We start from the raw sequence: 18,522 nt of genomic DNA on the forward strand, positions 1-18,522 counted from the left end.
CATTATTATTTTGTATCCCAGACCCGTTAGAAAAGAAACACCTTCACATACACATTCAACGGGTCCACATACTTTTGTCCATATAGTGGGTGACTTATCCTATGAGGCTAACATGTAACATCTAAAACATTCACCTGCATATAATGAGATCAGTTGCTGCCCATTTTAAACAATGAGCTGGCTGCTTAACCACTGCATAAAGTAAATAACAACAGAAGAAGAAGAAGTGCATGAATAGCATGTGAATCGTATTTATCAGAAGTGGCTTGAAGATATTTCATCTCTAAGGTTTGCTTTTTTCCTTGTAGTGTTTTTGCAAAGCCTCAAGTAAACTAAGCAGTCCGCCCTGCACTGGTCACCTGAACTATCTTTAGCCCCTGCTGGCAAGTGAATGGAAGTGCCTGACTTATCTTCACTGCTGTCATTGAGGCTGCCAGTATTTTTAGGGGACAGCAGCAGCTGCAAAAGCATTTAACGGTATTCCATGAACAATGACACTTGGGGTGTCTAAGGCCTGAACGACAGAGAGGGGGACCACTCTGACGTTGAGCAGGAGGTCCTGGTGGATACAGTGGTTCTACTTTCTTTTGCTCCGACCAGACAAAAGTCTACGATGACGTACAGGAAAAGAAACTGGGAGCTCTGAGGGAAGCATGTGTCTGGATCTGAAGTGGACTTGGGACATTACTCAGCCTTCAGGAGACGTGTGCCGCTGCCTCTTAACTCGGAGATCGCAAGTGCGGAATGTATGTTGACGATCGTTGTTGGTGACTGAAGCGAGGTAGGTCATGTGAGGGGTACACAGCACAGCTTCACAAGGGGTAAAGGTCATTCCAATTAAATCACACAAGTAAACACAGACGCTAATCTCCTCCCTCTAAACATCCAGAGGGAATATTGAAGACCCTTCAGACACATTGTCCAAATTGTATGTATAAAATAACTTTACAATGAATTTTGTTTGAAATGATTGCCAACGTTCCACTCTTGTAAAATATGTTCCATCATTATGAAAAACACTATGAGCTGATTCAAGAGAAACTCAAAGGCAAGTAATGTTAGCTTTTGGAAACATCCTTTTCACAATGTTTGGTTAGGGGGAAAGGAATGAAAAACCAAATGACTGGGTTTGCTAGAATTTAAAAGTAGATGTTTTGGTTTTATGGGTTAAAAAACAATATTTCACTATCACTATCATTGACATATTTAAGTCAAACTTTTTGCCAATAAACATGTCCTTCAAAAAATGTCTCACACGTGGTAAATTCTCAAACTCTTTGGAAACTGAAGGTGCTCACTCTTTCTTAACATTCAAGGCAACACACCATTGGACTGATCCCGAAACACATGAAATGAGCTCATGAATAAGTATTAAATACAAACTTGTCAAGAAAAGCTTTGGATAAAGGTTGAACAGAAGCATAATTCACCAGGGAAAAGAATTACAAACCTGACTTAAGACAAAACTTTAAGGGTAATGACTTCCTAAGCAATGTTTATTTAGGCAAACTATCTGCAAAAGAACGTAATTTGAACACTGACATTTTAAGAAGGAATCTCCTGCTAGAGCTGCCAACAGAAATCTGTGATGGAGGCTTAGTATATTTTGACTACAAGGTCTCTTGGATGGCCACAGTGTGATTTGGGCCTGTGTTTGTGTGAGCACGCGGGTTTTCAGAGCCTTCTTTGTGATACCTGACACACACTCCCTCACAGCTCTTTATTTAGGAGCTACTATATTAAGCACTTTCCCATTGAAATACAGCACCAGCTGTACTGGCTGTGTGTTGTGGCTGCTGTTGCAATAGGGCTATGCCGTTCTCTGTCTCACTACTAGCTTGTGTTTTCTCTCACGCAGACAGATCTAATTCAATTAGCCCTAATAATCATACCATCCGTTTGTGTTGAAACATATGGGCCTAAAGGAGGCGCAGGCTTTGCATTGAAATGGTACAAGGTTATTCCCATTTTATACTACAAGAGTTGGTTTATAAGGATTGGCTACAAGAACAATTGTAAAAATACAAAGATCCAGTTTAATTGTAAAAAGCTGTCTGAAAGAGGATACATCCAGAGAAGACCTTTGATATTAAAGTAATTACAATGTTTTAGTTTAGTTTATTTCAGACACAAACATAATACAAAACATATGGAAATAATAATAATAATAATAATAATAATAATAATAATAATAATAATAATAATAATAATAATTATTATTATTATTATTATTATTATTATTATTATTATTATTATTGTGAACAATACAAAAATAATAATTAATCAAATAATAGAAAAAAGAACAACTGCTGTGCCTGAAAGGGAGTAGGAAGAAGCCACTGCTTATCCAGTTCTACCCCCCAATTCCAGTCCTCAGACTGTTAGTGCTTAATGACTTGATACACAACATAAGATTGTGATTATCCATAAACACACCCCTACAAACCTGTACACCCGTACAGTCACATACACATATACATACACACCAATTTATCTCTACAGCTGTACACCAACACACATCCGCACCCCCATGTCCATACACACACACACACACACACACACACACCATACAATATAACAACCTGACAATCCAAATAATGATCACACCCTTCCTTGAGCCAGATATTGTGGAAAAATACATTTCTTTGGACATTTTTTTCTAATTTTCAAATGTTTGGACACTGCTTGATGTTATTATTTCTTTTTCAGGAATCTGCAGTGCAGAAGTTGGACTGTTTCGCACCAGTGAATACCCTCAGCTCTCCTGGGCCAATTAAGGTGAAGTTAGGCGGACAAAGACGCAGACATGGATGTGTTTGGTGGTGCCCCACGTTTCCTGGCCTATCCAAGACCTGTTGCAGTTCAAAGTGGGACTGACGCAGTGTTAAAGTGTCAAATTGGTGGTGATCCAAGGCCTGCCGTTATTTGGGAGAGAAACAACGAAAAGATTGATCCCCAAGGACGATACAGGGTCTTTGAGGACGGAAATGTTTACAACCTCATCATTTCTTCTGTGACTGTAGAGGATAGTGGCCAGTACATATGCAAAGCAAAAAACAGCATTGGGGAAACGTATGCGGCGGCCACGCTCAACGTCGAAGGAGAGGCACAAGAGATGGAACTGAGAGAGGAAAATAAACCCCGATTCCTCATCAAACCCCTCTCCACCCGTGCTGGTCGAGGGGAGGATGCAGTCTTCTCTTGTAAGCTCTGGGGAAACCCAAAGCCTGAGGTCGTCTGGGAAAAGGATGGCAGGAAACTTAATGAAATATTTGAAAGCACACATTTCAGTGTGGGCTACCAGGATGGTGGATGGTTCCAACTCAAGATCTTTAAGACTCGTGCACCAGATGGAGGTGTATATACGTGCAAAGCCAGGAATGAGTTTGGGGAGGCGCTGGCCGGAGCTGTGCTGCTTGTAGATGCAGGCCCAGGACACGAGGAAGAGGGAAATCGTAACGGCTATACAAATGGCCACTGGAAATCTCACCCTGGTAAATCAAGGAGCGGAAGGCAAGTGCCGAACCGACTCAAAGACGACACCATGACCAAGTCAACCAAAGTCAAAATGTTTGCTGTGACAGAGGGCAAACATGCTAAATTTCGCTGCTTTGTGACTGGAAAACCTAAACCAGAAATAATTTGGAGAAAAGATGGCAGGCTTATATTGTCCGGGAGGCGTTATTTGTTATATGAGGACAGAGAAGGATATTTCACACTAAAGGTTCTATACTGTAAGCAGAAGGACAACGGAGTGTATGTTTGTGCTGCATCAAACACTGCCGGGCAAACGCTCAGTGCAGTACACCTCTCTGTAAAAGGTAAGTCAACATTATCAGTTCAAACCTTCAGCAGTGTCATTGTTATTTTAGTGTTTGGTGTTTTTGCAGCAAGTAAATAAGTGAGCAAGGGTGTGGTGTGTCCTAGAATCAGATTTCAGTCCATTTGATGCTAGTATGATGTCAGTAAAATAACTCCAGACATGTTCTCTGACATCATGTAGTAGGATGGTGCCAGAGACGAGTCTCAGGGAAACTGAAAGTTTTATGGCACTGTAGACAAATAAAAACGAGTTCATTTTGCACACACGTTCTCCGTTATGCTGAAATAATGTTTCACTGTACAGCAAGGTTATTATCGTTAACGAAAACTAACGAAATGACAAAAACTAGAATTGAAAAAAAACATTTTTGTTAAACTGAAATAAATGGAAACTATAATTAAAAGAAAAAAAAGTTAAGTAACTGGAATTGTATTGTGTGCTTACAAAACTAAAACATATCAAAATTATGGATAAAATTCCCTTTGTTTTCATCTTTGTAAATGTCGCATTGATACAAAAGTGATTTATTTCACTCTAGCAATTTTAGCTAGCGGCACCATACGGTACTTCATGGTCCGTCACTTCTCATCTTCTGGTCCCCACTCTACCTGGAAACATGGAGACTAAACATGGAGAAAGCAGCAGAGTCCTGTCTGGGATTTATTTGAACATGACGGCGAAGAAAATAAAATGAACGACAAAACTTAAATTAATACTAAAACTAAACTAAAACTAAGCATTTAGAAAAAAAAATGACAACTAATAAAAACTAGCAAACCTGCTCTAAAAACAAACTAAAACGAACTGAATTAGAGGAAAAAAAGTCAAAACTAAATTAAACTAAACTATAATGAAAAATCTCAAACTATTATAACTTTGCTGAACAGAATAAAAGACCATTTCTTTGCAAGGAGGTGAACTACAAATATATTTAGTGACCAAATTATTGGACAAGGAAGCAATTCAACTACTGGAAAAATCAATGCACTGCATTAATAATGTGAAATTTGATCCAAGTTGATCATTTCAAAGTGGATTCCAACAGCAGCAGGATGTCTGCAAAGTCACTTAGCTTTTGAAAGGTCCAGAGGGCACCCATGTGATCAAGGTCTTTAGAAAGGAGGATCATATCTCTCACATGGCCCAGGGAAATCCAAACTTAATGCATCAACAGAAAACATTGTACTGTGTGGGATCAAGATGTAGAAAACAAAGTCATTACTGCCCACTGGTGGAAGTGGATAGAAATAATTAAAATGTGACTTACTGGTATTTAGATCTTCGTCTGTTGTCTCGGTGTTTCGTTTGATCTATTAAAACATCATTTAGATAAAGAAACTAAGAGGTTTACAGGCTATTGAATACAGTGCATTTTTCCTCATACTGTCCAAGGTTGTAATAGTTTTGGATTTTTCATTATAGTTTAGTTTTATTTAGTTTTGACTTTTTTTTTTTCTAATTCTGTTAGTTTTAATTAGTTTTTTGAGCAGGTTTGCTAGTTTTTATTAGTTTTATTATTTTCTAAATGCTTAGTTTTAGTTTAGTTTTAGTTTTTTAAATATCTTTTATCTTCTTCGCGTCAAGTTAAAATAAATCCCAGACAGGACTCTGCTGCTTTCTCCCAACTTTAGTCTCCATGTTTCCAGGTGGAGTGGGGACCAGAAGACGACTGGAAACCACAAGTGACGAGAAGTGGCGGACCGTTAAATATCATATGGTGCCAGCAGCTAAAATTGCTTGAGGGATATAAATCAATTTCATATCAATCTGACATTGACAAAGACGAAAACAAAGGGAATTTTATCCATAATTTTTATACGTTTTAGTTAGTTTTGGAAGCTCACAATACAGTTTCAGTTAGTTTTTTTTTTTTTTTCTTTTATAGTTTTTTATTTCAGTTAACGAAAATGTTTTTTAAATTCTAGTTTTCGTCATTTCGTTAGTTTTCGCTAATGATAATAACCTTGATACAGTCTAACGATGTCAGTTACAAACAATTTATTCTCTAACACTGTGATGTGTTAACGACTTTCCATTCTTCCACTAAATAGTCACTTGTCTCGTGATTTTGTTAAACTTGAATTTCCTGCCAAGTATTATTCAGTTTGCAGTACTGACTATCAGAACAGGGTAGATTTAATGAGTTATTGCAGTGTCAGTTTGGCCAAATGATTTTAATTGTGAAGTAATATTAATATGATTTGATTGATCAGTACATATCTAAAATCTTTGATCTGATATTCAACTTTAATCCTTTATAATAGTCAAACCTAAAGAGGAATATTTTTGGTCTCTTCATTTTCAACTTAACTGTACTATATTAATGTATAGAAATGTAGGTTTGGATGCCTGCCAGATATTCCAAAAAGTTTGGACAAAGACAAAATAAGACTGAAAGTTTTAAGAGACAACTTTGCAGGTAAATTGGTAACACGGGATGAGATCATGATTTGACATATGAAGAGTATCTGCCAAAGGCTACGTTTTTTCCAGGATGGGTTGAGACTCAGCACTTACAAACTTCATGAGAGAACTGCTTGTCAATTTTTTTATTTTTTTTTAATATCTGTGCACCATTGCAACAGTTTCTACGGTAGATAATATTGTGAAAAGGTTTAAGGAGTTCAAATAAATCTCCCTGTGTAAAGACCAAGGCCAGAAACCACTGTTGAATGTGCAAAGTATGAGAAACTGTCATGCTACTATGATGAATAGAGACATGTGCACTCAGCAGGTCTTTGGAGCCTAGTTCACACCATCCAACACTGCTTCCAGAACACAACCTGAAACTGAATTATGCAAGGAGGAGGCCTTAAATCAATTCTAAAACAAACCCAAGTCCTCCAGACCCAACAAAATCTCACATCAAAAGACAAGGGAAACATGTGCTATGGCCAAAAGGACGGTGGCCGACAGCTGCAAACACGCTTAATATACAGAAATGACTTGTATATTAAAAGATTGCGCTGCATAGAAGAAAAGAAATGTTAGAGGAAAATCCTGTAAATAAAAGAAACAAAAGAGTGCTGCAAAAACTAAGACAAATGCAAGAAAAAAACGCTGCATGTAGGGATGGGAATCGAGAACCGGTTCTTTTTGAGAACTGGTTCCCAGTAGCTCAGTTCCTTGGAATCGTTTGCCTGCCTGCTTAACAGTTCTACTTATCGATTCCACCTTCGTTGTGCATGTGCGATGACATCACACGTACACTGCATTGTTTTGGTCAGAACGTAGCCAACATGGCATTGAGGCAGAAACGGTCTAAAAAGACGACACCAGGTCCACTTACTTGGAACACTGGTAAACCTTCCATTTCTTCAAAAGGGTGGAATCCCTCCAGTATCCTCAAACATTTGTCCACATATGATTCATTTACAGGAATGTCATGTATTTGATTTTCTACTTAGCAGCAATGTGGCAACTGTGAATGTAGTGGCAGAGTGAACGCCGGGCCCAGTTCCGGTTCCGGTGTGGGCAACAAACGTCGTAACTCCTCAAATACAAGTTTCCGAAGGTAAGAAGGGAAAGGAAATGAGGTGCACAACAACGGGAGCCGAGCCGAGCCGAGTCGCACCGGTTCCACGTAGTAGAAATGCGGCAATAGAGGAATTAGTAAAGCGTATTTAGTTTCACTTTCACTGTACCCCCCCCCCGAACTGGCCCGCCGTCATCAGTTATTATTATTTGTACATACTGTATATGCTATATTTTCTGTGCAGAGATGGAAATATAAAAGACAGTTAATGCAAACATACCCGTTTGTACTCTTAGTACGTTTGACCCAATGAATATGAAATTTACATGCAACTGTGCCTGTGCTGGGAAGAGAAAATTTAAATATATTAATTTAACACACGCAAAGTGATTTATCAAATCCAAAAGTAATTTTACTGATAGAAACTGTGTCTGTATTTAATGTATCAAAGGGAGGAGCAAACGGTTTGGATGTGGAATCACACACACACACGAATTGTCGCAAGAAGGAGACATGATTGAAACAGGACACAGAGAACATATTTTTCACCCTTGTATGAACATTTTTGGAATGATGGAAGGAAATATAATTGAGTGTCACTTCAGTTCCTCCACCATAAAACTTCTTGCATTTGTTTTAGTTTCTCCAGCACTCTTTTCTTACAGCGCATTTCTGTATTTGGAGCATTTTCCTCTAGCGTTTGTTTTCTTATATGCAGCGCGTTCTTTTAATATGCAAGTCATTTCTGTATACCACAGGTGTCAAACATGCGGCCCGGGGGCCAAATCTGGCCCACCAAAGGGTCCAGTCTGGCCCTTGGGATGAATTTGTGAAATGCAAAAATTATACTAAGATATGAACAATCCTTTTTGTTCAGGTTCCACCTTCAGACCAATTCAATCTCAAGTGGGCAGGACCAGTCAAATACTATCATAATAACATAAATAATGGCAACTCTAAACTTTTCCCTTTGTAAATGTAGATATTTTCATGTATTTTCATTGAAAAACAAAGTATAATTTCAGAAAAAATCTGAATAGCCTGAACAAATATGAACAACCTGAAATGTCTTAAAGAGAAGTAAGTACAATTTTAACAAGGTTCTGCCTGTTGCTAAATGTTTTGTGTATTTGTAGATCCACTGTGATCTGTAAGTTATAATGTATGTGTGTAAATGATAAACTGAGGCATAATATTGTTAAAATTACACTTATTTTTTTTGGTTCATGTTATTCACATCTTTTGAGAAGATAGTTTGCAAATGTAAACCTTTTCATAATGTAAATTAACTTTTTTTGCTCTAAAACAGAGAAAAGTTGGGAGTTGACATTATTTATATATAATTAGGTTATTATTTTACTGGTTCAGCCCACTTCAGATCAAATTTAGCTGAATGTGGCCCCTGAACGAAAATGAGTTTGACACCCCTGCTGTATACGAAACGCATTTCCAGCTGTCGGCCACCGTATAAATGATTACCTTATTTTCAATAAATGAACATCAAAGATGAAAAAGACCATCCAGGCTGTCATCAGTGAATGGAGGGAAAGCAGCAACTGTGATGGCCTGGAACTGCATCAGTGTCCACATGGCTGACCTGCATATGTGCAAAGGTACCCTCAATGAGAAGACCGTGTGAGACAGATGCTGCAGAGTCAACATCTGTTCCCTGAAATCTGTGCTTATTTTTGGTAGAACAGTCCCAGGCCTCATTCGACATCAGTTCCAACAGCCTGGCTTCACAGTTACAGAACACCGCTGACGGACTGTCCTCCTGTCCACATCTATCTGCTGTTGAAAATGTGTGGACATTATTAAGAGGACAAGCAGTTAATGGCCACCATGGACTGTTGAGCAGCTCAAATGTGATACCGTGAATAGAAAAAAATTCCAATTGAAAAAAGTGGAAGTTAGTGTCTTTAGTTCACACACAATTAAAAAGTGTAATAAAAAGGAAAAGTAATGTAACAGTGGTAAACATACCCCAATGCTGCATGCATCAAAATCTAAATTGATCAATATTTTCAAAATACAATTACCGTATATTCTGGACTATAGAGCGCACCTGACTATAAGCTGCAGGTGTCCACGTTGTACCATGAAATATTTACACAGAAGGATGGTAAACAGACAGATTATTTAAATATTTATTTCCATATCTTAACTGCTTTTTTCCAAACAGTGCCTGTAACACAGCAGTAAAATGGCAGTAACACGGCTGGTTCAAAAACCCAGAAAAGTCATTGATCACTATCTTCGTCTCCCTTCTGTGCAACCACTGCAGTCGTCTTCTTTAGTGTTGGAGGGTTTGTGCATGACACGCAAAATGATTGTTAAAAGTTAAGCTTAAAACTTCTCCTCTTCATCACCTCTTCCACCTGTCTGTCTCGCTTTTGCGCTTCCTGCTAGAGTGCCCCCTGGTGGCCATTAGCCTGTCAGAATCTATACTTGAGCTGCATCGTTGTATAAGCCACAGGGTTAAAAGTGTGAGAAAAATGTAGTGGCTTATAGTCTGGAAAATACGGTAAGTTTGTCAGTGAAATCGGGAAAATGAGCAGCCTTTTTATTGTACTTTCTTGGTTAAATAAAAGTTTAAACAAATCAACAAATCTTAAATTTTACCTTTAATTGCATTTAGTCTGAACTTATCTGGAAATGGAATTATTATGTTGTGTAAAAACACATTCATGTCTTTTTATCTCCTTGATGCCAGAGCCACCTGTACGGTTCAAGCAGCCTCTCATTGATTTAGAAGTTTGGGAACGAGACTTGGCTGTTCTCGAGTGTGAGGTTCCAGAGGATTCTGTCCCCATCACATGGTATCTGGAAGACAGACGACTGCAGCCAGGGGCCAAATATGGAATGGAGGAGTGGGGAACAAAGCGACGACTTACTATCCGGGACATCGGAGTTGACGATGATGGGATTTACCTTTGTGAGATGCCCGATGGGGGAAGAAGTATTGCAGAAGTAGCTGTAAAAGGTAAAAGCTAGTAATTACACTTAAAATGCTCTGAGATGGTGCATGAAAAATGTTTCTTTTATAATAAGTTTGTTAACTTTTTGAACTTTGGGCTACAGAGCACAGCTCTTGCCTGGAGATGAAGACAATGAAAATATCTGCAATAATAAATCAATAACTATTTTTCCAGAAGTTATTCTGGATTCATTTGTTGTATTTGGGCTTTAAAGTACTTGAACCATGGCTGAACTGATGGCAGTGATGTCTGCTTTGTCAGGCTTTGGTTCAAGGTGTTTTCATAACTTGCTCCCCTTGCAAGTCCAACTGACATTCTTATTTAAACCTGTGGGAGACTTTCATGACACAATTTTTCATCAGATCTGTAAAACCTCAGTCATAGCCTAAGTATCACGAATCTGTAAGTCTTTCTGTGATTACTCACCTGAATCTCTTGCATTACGGCGAACAATTTCGAATTGCCATCAACCATAAACAAACCATGTGTTTACAATCAGAGCCAGGAGGTAACTCAGGCATCTTCGGAATTTTGTCGCAATGTGCATTGTGGGAAACGGAGGCTTGCACAGCCACCTGGCAGCGGCAGCTGCTACAGACACAATGCGGAAACGGCAGGAGCTCCCTTCCCTCTATGCATATTCCTCCAGCCGTTTCCGCGTTGTGTTTATTTCATTCATATAATACCATATGGTTGCACTGCAGCGGCAGCGGGAACCTCCCTTTCCCACAGTGTACGTTGCAACAGAATTCCGAAGATGCCCAAGTTACCTCCTGGCTCTATTTGTAAGCACATGATTTGTTTATGGTGGTTGGCACTAAGAAACTGTTCACCGTAATGCAAGAGATTCAGGTGAGTAATGACAGAATGACTTACACATTCGTGACACTGAGGATATGACTGAGGTTTGACAGATTTGATGAAAAATTGGTCACGAAAGTCTCCCTTTAAGCTTCTCTTTATGGAATGAAATGTACTTAGTGCCATTAAAAATGCACAGGTCAGAATAATATGGATATTTGGAGATATATTAAATTGATTGGTTTGGGGTTACCTTCATATTAAAGAGGGAAACAGTGGTCATTAGAGAATGAAATGTGGACAAATTGTGATCAACTGAACAGGTTTATTCAGTCACTGAATACAGGTACTCACAAACTGAGAGTGTCATCATTCAATATGGGGTGTGTCCACTTCTGGGTTCAAACAAGCAGAGCAGCGACACATGGAACTAAGTCTGATGATCCTGTCCTGAGGATCCGATCACTCAGATGACTGATTGTACTGTGATAACAGTGCAGACGGTGAGCAATTTCACCACAGCTCAGACCTGTTCGTAACATGCCAATGGCACGTTTTCGCTTTTGTATCATAAGTTGTGACATTTTGAGCAAAAACATTTGGCCGTTTTCTTTGCTGTCTTTATATCGGCTACTGACCACACCTACAGTTACCAGTCAATCATGACTCTGTACAAGAGATTCAATTCAATGTCTGACATTAAGGGATTAGTCCAAATGCCGACGCCATATGCGTCAGGAATGAAAAAAATCCAGCTGTTAACTGTGTTACTCATCTCGTGAGCAACATGTACAAAGCAGGCACCTGAGCAAATCATTTTCTAGAAATTACACATTTGGACTGTGCATTTTTAATGGTGCTAAGTATACATTTGTTCCTGACAAACAGCTCCACCATAATTTAAGACTCTCCAGTAATGTAATGAAGCAAATGTTGCATGAAGTTTGCTTGTGTCAGAGTAAATTAGCAATAGCATGACTCATCAATGACTGCCCTCCTCGCTCCAAACGCAAAGATGGTGAACTCAGTGTTTTACAACAGTCATCAAAAACCAAAAATGCTGCTGTTATCGGTGTTGTCAGAGTTATCAGCCCCTGAAACAAACTATTTCAGTTTGTTTCCAGTTTTCAGTGGACTGAAGATCATAACTCTGGAGTTTTTATATTTTCACTAAAATGTACATAATTACCTCCGCCAAGTGTAACAGCAGAGGTTATGTTTTCATAGGGGTTCATCTGTCTGTTTGTTTGTCTGTTACCAAGATAACTCAAAAAGTTATGGACAGATTTTGATGAAATTTTCAGGAAATGTTGATACTGGCACAAGGAACAAATGATTAAATTTGGGGGGGGCTGATCTGCCTTGACGGAGGTCTGCGCTCTCTGAGTGCTTTTCTAGTTTTGTTTCATTTTTGGCTATTAGTATTGCTACCAAATCTGTGTACGACAATTGGAAAAGCTAGAGATACAACTCAACAGCATCCAAAAAGCTTAAAAACTACATCCATTAGATCTTGGAAAAGTATTTTAGTTTTGATACACTCTACATTAATTAGTTAAAATTTAATTTGACTCGGAAGATGCCCAGAATAGCTTGAGTGCCTCATCTAAAACTTATAATAATCGGGAAGCTGAGTCTGTGTCCTCATTACACTGAATCCGAAGCTAACTCGATACCTTTGAAATGTTAACTGTTTAATCAAAACAATTTCTTGCAGGAACAATTTTGCGGAAGCTTCCAAGAAAAGTGGATGTCTTAGAGGGTGAGAATGCTGCTTTTTGTGCTGAAGTGGAGAAAGAAGAGATGGATATTCACTGGTACAAAGATGGTGTGGAGCTCCGTGAAACACATCAGACCATCCTTAAGTCCTTTGGCCGAACTCACATCCTGGTTTTCGTCAACACAATGCCTCAAGATTCTGGCCTTGTAACTTTCCTCGTAGGCAGATCCAAGACGTCCTCTCAGCTGAGGGTGAAAGGTAGGGTCAAGCATCAGTAAACTATTGAGTTCTACATTAAATGCAATGTCTTATAAATTTTGATTAAGGTCACTTATCCATGTAGATCAGGGGTCTCAAACTCATTTTCTTTCAGGGGCCACATTCAGCCCGATTTGATCTCCAGTGGGCCAGACCAGTAAAATAATTGCATAATAACCTATAAATAATGACAACTCCAAATTTTGTCTTTGTTTTAGTGCACAAAACACCTAATTAAATAATGAAAATACTTACTTTTATAAACTATCCAAACAAAAAAGATGTGATTAACCTGAAAAAACTGACATTTCTAAAGAAAAAGAAGTGCAATATTAACAGTATTATACCTCAACTTATCATTTCTACATGTTCATTATGGATTGGATCTACAAAGACACTAAACACTTCATAACAGGAAGAAAATTGTTAAAATTGTGCTTAATTTTCTTTAGACATTTCAGGTTGTTCATATTTGTTCAGGTTATTCACATTTTATTGTTACAGGATAGTTTGTAAATGTAAATATTTTCATAATTTAATGTTATTTTTTGTACTAAAACATAGACAAAAACTTGAAGTTGTCATTATTTATAGACATAATGTAATAATTTTTTTCACATTAAACCGAGAAGAAAATATGGAGTCATTCTTTTTTGTAGGATATTTTACCTCAGATCATATTGGTCTGTATGTGGAACCTGAGCTAAAATGAATCTGTGGAATTTTTGCACTTTGCAAATCCATCCTACGAGCTGGATTGGAGCCTTTGGCGGGCCGCATGTTTGAGACCCCTGATGTAGATGGACATGTATTATTGATGTCAGTGCAGAAGGATGTTAAGGCATAATGGGTTTATCTTATTTCAGCGGCCAGACATTGTCCTCCCAGTTGTCCAGTGGGTGTACAGATCAACACAGAGCGTGCTAATGCTGCTCTTCTTTCATGGGTTCCTGCCCAGGACTCACGAAAAAACCCTCCGTCTGGATATGTACTAGAACGACAGGAAGTGGGGACTGGCTCACAAGAGTGGCTACAATGCCTAACCACTGATTCTGCAACATCTGTGGAAATTCTTGGTGATAGTGTACCATGCGAAGCCGATTATCGATTCCGTATATGCAGCGTAAATAAATATGGCAAGAGCAACAATGTTGAGTTCCCTAGATCTGTTCACCTGGGTAAGTTAAGTCATATTACAACAGCTCTTATTACACTAACCAGCTATCGAACTAAACAAGGGTGTTCTACTTTTCTTTTCCAGTTCCAGTGGCCAGAATACAAGCTCCGTTACAGGATGCCTTAGTACCAGAAGGGCAAGACGCTGTCTTCTCCATTGAGCTTTCTGCCTCAGTAATTGGCACATGGTTCTTAAATGGCACTCAACTTCAGGAGGATGAGCGTTACTCCATGCGTAGGTCGCGAACACACCAGTCTCTTCGCATTCGAGGAGTACGTGATACAGACAACGGTGCTGAGATTACATTTATTGCCTATGGCATCCGAGATTCTGCAGCATTGTACATCCAAGGTATGTGTGTTTGGTCGCAGTCATTTTTCTTGGGGTGCTTCTTTAGCCACATTAAATTTGGGTTAAGGTTATACTCCAGCTGTGTTTGAATTGATGTAGTTCAACTCTGCTTTAGCCCCATTGATAAGATGTTCCCTTTCAAATGAATTCAAGCATTTTGGCCTTACACTGTACTGTATTGTCCTTTAAGTAGTAATGTTTATTTTAGACCTTGACACGTACTATATTGTAGTGCAGGGACGTCAAAATCATTAAACTTCAGGGGTCACATTCAGCTAAATTTGATCTGAAGTGGGCCAGATCAGTCAAATAATATAACGTATATAACAATATAACATAATAATATATAAATAATGTCGACTACAAACTTCTCTATGTTTTAGAGCAAAAAAAAAGTAAATTTACATTATGAAAATGTTTACATCTATAAGCTATCCTTTCAAACAATGTGAATAACATGAACAAACTGAAAAAATAAGTGCAATTTTAACAATATTCTGCCTCAGTTTATCATTTACACATGTACATTATAACTTACAGATCACAGTGGATCTACAAACACACAAAACATTTAATAACAGACAGAATATTGTTAAAATTGTACTTACTTCTCTTAAGACATTTCAGGTGGTTCATATTTGTTCAGGTTATTCACATTTTTTGCAAGATTATACTTAGTTTTAGTGTAAATACATGAAAATATTTACATTTACAAACAGGAAAATTGGGAGTTGTCATTATTTATATGTTATTATGAAAATATTTTACTGGTCCCGCCCATTTAAGATTGAATTGGTCTGAATGTGGAACTAAACTAAAAGGATAATATCTTAGTGTCATTTTTGCATTTCACAAATTCATCCCAAGGGCCGGACTGGACCCTTTGGTGGGCCGGATTTGGCCCCTGGGCTGCATGTTTGACACCTGTGTTGTAGTGTATTGAACTGCACTGTTTTGTAGTGTATTGCACTGTCTTGCTCTGTACTGCACTTATTACACTGTATTGCTTTGCATTGCACGGATTTCTGTTATTTATTAAGTGGGGAGTGCGGATGAAAATTAGCACTGACGCTAATTCCGGTATATTTACATGTTTATACTGAAATGGAATGTATAAATGTGTTCATTAATGTGCACTGTCACACCTAAATGAAGATACATACATACACATCTTCTGCTATAACCGCAAGACCCGTCACTTAATATTCATTCTGTTCATACTATATTTGCAGCTCCTCTTGTCAAGTTTTCCCCACTGTCAGAAATGGATCGAAACAAGTTTGTAGAAACTGGGAACCCCATTGTACTCTACTGTGAGCTGTCAGATCCTGCAGCTCCAGTACACTGGTACAAGAACGGAGTAGAATTGCATACAACAGAGGGCCTGCACATCCAATCAGAGGGTACCATGAGAAGAATTGTAATCCAATCAGCAGAATTGTCACATTCAGGGGTGTACTGCTGTGACGCTATTGATGATGTCATCAGATTTAATGTGGAAGTTGAGGGTAAGTGGCAAGTATTTTATTGCATTTGTTGTGTGATATCTTTTACTAACCACCTTTACAGCTATTTGATGATTGCTTTTTTTTGTCATCTATCTTTTTAAATTTTTACTTGTGAGTGTAACAATGTATTTATAATTTAATATGTCACTGAATTATCAAAATATCTATAGCCCCACCTGTGAGGTTTTCAGCCATTCCAGATGCTGAGAGGAACATAAGCATCCGAACAGGCTGCCCCATTGCTTTACAATGTGAGCTCTCAGATCCTTCTGCCCAGGTGTACTGGTACAAAGATGGGTCCAAGCTCCATTCTCAAAGTGGAGTAGATATTCTATCAGAAGGCTTGGTGAGAAAACTGATAATTCACTCAGCAGAATTTTTCCACTCTGGATTATACTGCTGCAAGACAAAGGGTGACACCATCACGTTCAGTGTGGACATCAAAGGTGATTTGCTTTAACCTTCAATTTGACAGATTAACAAGCTCCTCTTCAGCAAAGCAACTAACTCTGCTGATATACGTGTTTGTTGTGTTATGCCTTTCTTCTAAGCACTCACTGAAAGTGCAGCTAAACTGGCAATTTTCTTTGACTGCATGTTAGTAATTTTTGCTGTCAGTCGTCCTGAATCAATAATCTTAAGGGTTGACGTGAGGTTGATTTACAGCTGACCTAAGATCTTAACATATCTGTAGCTCCACCTGTGAAGTTCTCAGCCATTTCTGAAGAAATGAGGACCATGTCCATCATAGCGGGCTCTCCGATTGTACTTCAGTGTGAGGTGTCGGATCCGGAGGCAGAAGTTTGCTGGTTCAAGGATGTAATGAAGCTCATTTCAAACTCTGGATTTGAAATCCAGTCTGAGGGCCACACAAGGACATTGTTTAAAGAGTCTGCAGAGCTGTGCCACTCTGGTGGGTATAGATGCACCACGGAGGATGATACTGTGGAGTTTCAAGTGGAAGTCAAAGGTGATTTTACACTTTTTCTGTTGTGCATTTCTGTTGTAACCCAACATCCTCTTTTTAGACGCCACTAATAATCCCTGCTTTCTACTATATCTGGTTTGAGGACTGTTTCATGCATATAACCTTAAAGAGCTGTTTACACTTCAAATGATTACCGTCTGTAATCCACTTTTTTGTGACTGTTGTGGCTCTCCCTTAATTGAAAATCTCCAAAGCAATTTTTTAATTTACGTTCAGCAGTTAGATTTTATTTTTTTTTTTGCAAGGTGTCCATTTCCACAGATTTGGGTTTTATTTAGTTGTCCTGAATTTCCAATGCTAGCCGCACCAGTGACGTGCTCTACTGTGTTTGACGTTGAGAGGAGCAAGTCACTTGAGGTGGGTAAACCTTTGGAGCTGGAATGTGAGGTTGCAGACTCCGCTGTGCCAGTCTGCTGGTACAAAGATGGTGTAAAGCTCTTCCCACAGAATGGTTGGGATATGCAAAGTAAAGGAACAATGAGAAGACTCATTATCCCATCTGCTGAGCTCTTGCACTCAGGGCTATACAGCTGTGAAACTTCTGATGACACTATCCACTTCACCGTGGATATTAAAGGTGATTTTTTTTATTTCAACTTCTTGAATCTTTGAGCCATTGCTTGAGCTTTTTGGAGACTAGACACAACTAACATTTCCCAATGTACATATCTGTCTGTCTGCAGTCAAGTGGTGTTTTGTGTTTTTTGTAAATGTTTAAATGATTCAGTGGTTACATTAACCTCTACTGATGAAGTGTAAAAACAAGGAAAATCACCTAATCCTTGGCAATTGACCTTTTCCTCCTTAAAGTTGATTTGAGATTTCAGGTTAGCTTTTCATTATGGCAAGCTGAACCTAAAACCTCTTTCTTAATCAGAGCGTAAATATGCACTATGCACAATTACAATATGAATCATCATCTTTAGCTCCTTCGTGGCCATTGTCACCCTCACCGGATGTTGTGGAGATGCAGTCACTTGAAGAGTCCTGCACTGCCGAACCAACGTGTGAAATCTCAGACCCTGCAGTCCAGGTGTCATGGCAGACGGCAAAAGAACATGGTTGTAACCAAGAGCCTGATTTTGATTTGGGAGGCATAAGGAAGAACCTTGTTATTGAACATCCCTCAAACTCCGGAGCATACTATTGTGCGACAGCAGATGATGTTGCCCAGTTGATTGTAAAAAACCAAGGTGATTTCTTTAAAATGTGTTTTAATTCAATTGTGCTGTTGTTTCCACTAACTCTTTATGCAGCTTTTAGTCTTCCTTTCTATTTGTTGTTAATGTGCAGTAAATGGGTGTGACTATTCAAAATCTAGAAAAATGAGCACTGAAGTTATCCCCCGTTGACTGTCTCTAGTTTCCCCTGTGACTTACCTGCTTGGCCCTGAAGTTGAGACAACCAAATCTACTGACGTGCACTGCCCAATTGTTCAGCAGT

The 18,522-nt window shown here is 38.7% G+C and overlaps 1 protein-coding gene across 1 annotated transcript in view; it reads left to right on the plus strand.

The window, feature by feature from the left end:
- Nucleotides 1-2,806: 2,806 nt before the first annotated feature.
- Nucleotides 2,807-18,522, plus strand: part of LOC115412072 (obscurin-like protein 1) — a 78,240-nt gene continuing 62,524 nt past the window's right edge. Inside the window, exons 1-6 of the mRNA XM_030124367.1 lie at nt 2,807-3,821; nt 10,012-10,281; nt 12,795-13,055; nt 13,922-14,233; nt 14,317-14,583; nt 15,816-16,091. Of these exons, the coding sequence (XP_029980227.1) occupies nt 2,807-3,821; nt 10,012-10,281; nt 12,795-13,055; nt 13,922-14,233; nt 14,317-14,583; nt 15,816-16,091 (2,401 nt within the window). The remainder of the gene's footprint in view (nt 3,822-10,011; nt 10,282-12,794; nt 13,056-13,921; nt 14,234-14,316; nt 14,584-15,815; nt 16,092-18,522) is intronic.

This window comes from Sphaeramia orbicularis, chromosome 21 (genome assembly GCF_902148855.1).
Source record: "Sphaeramia orbicularis chromosome 21, fSphaOr1.1, whole genome shotgun sequence".
Lineage (NCBI taxonomy): Eukaryota > Metazoa > Chordata > Actinopteri > Kurtiformes > Apogonidae > Sphaeramia > Sphaeramia orbicularis.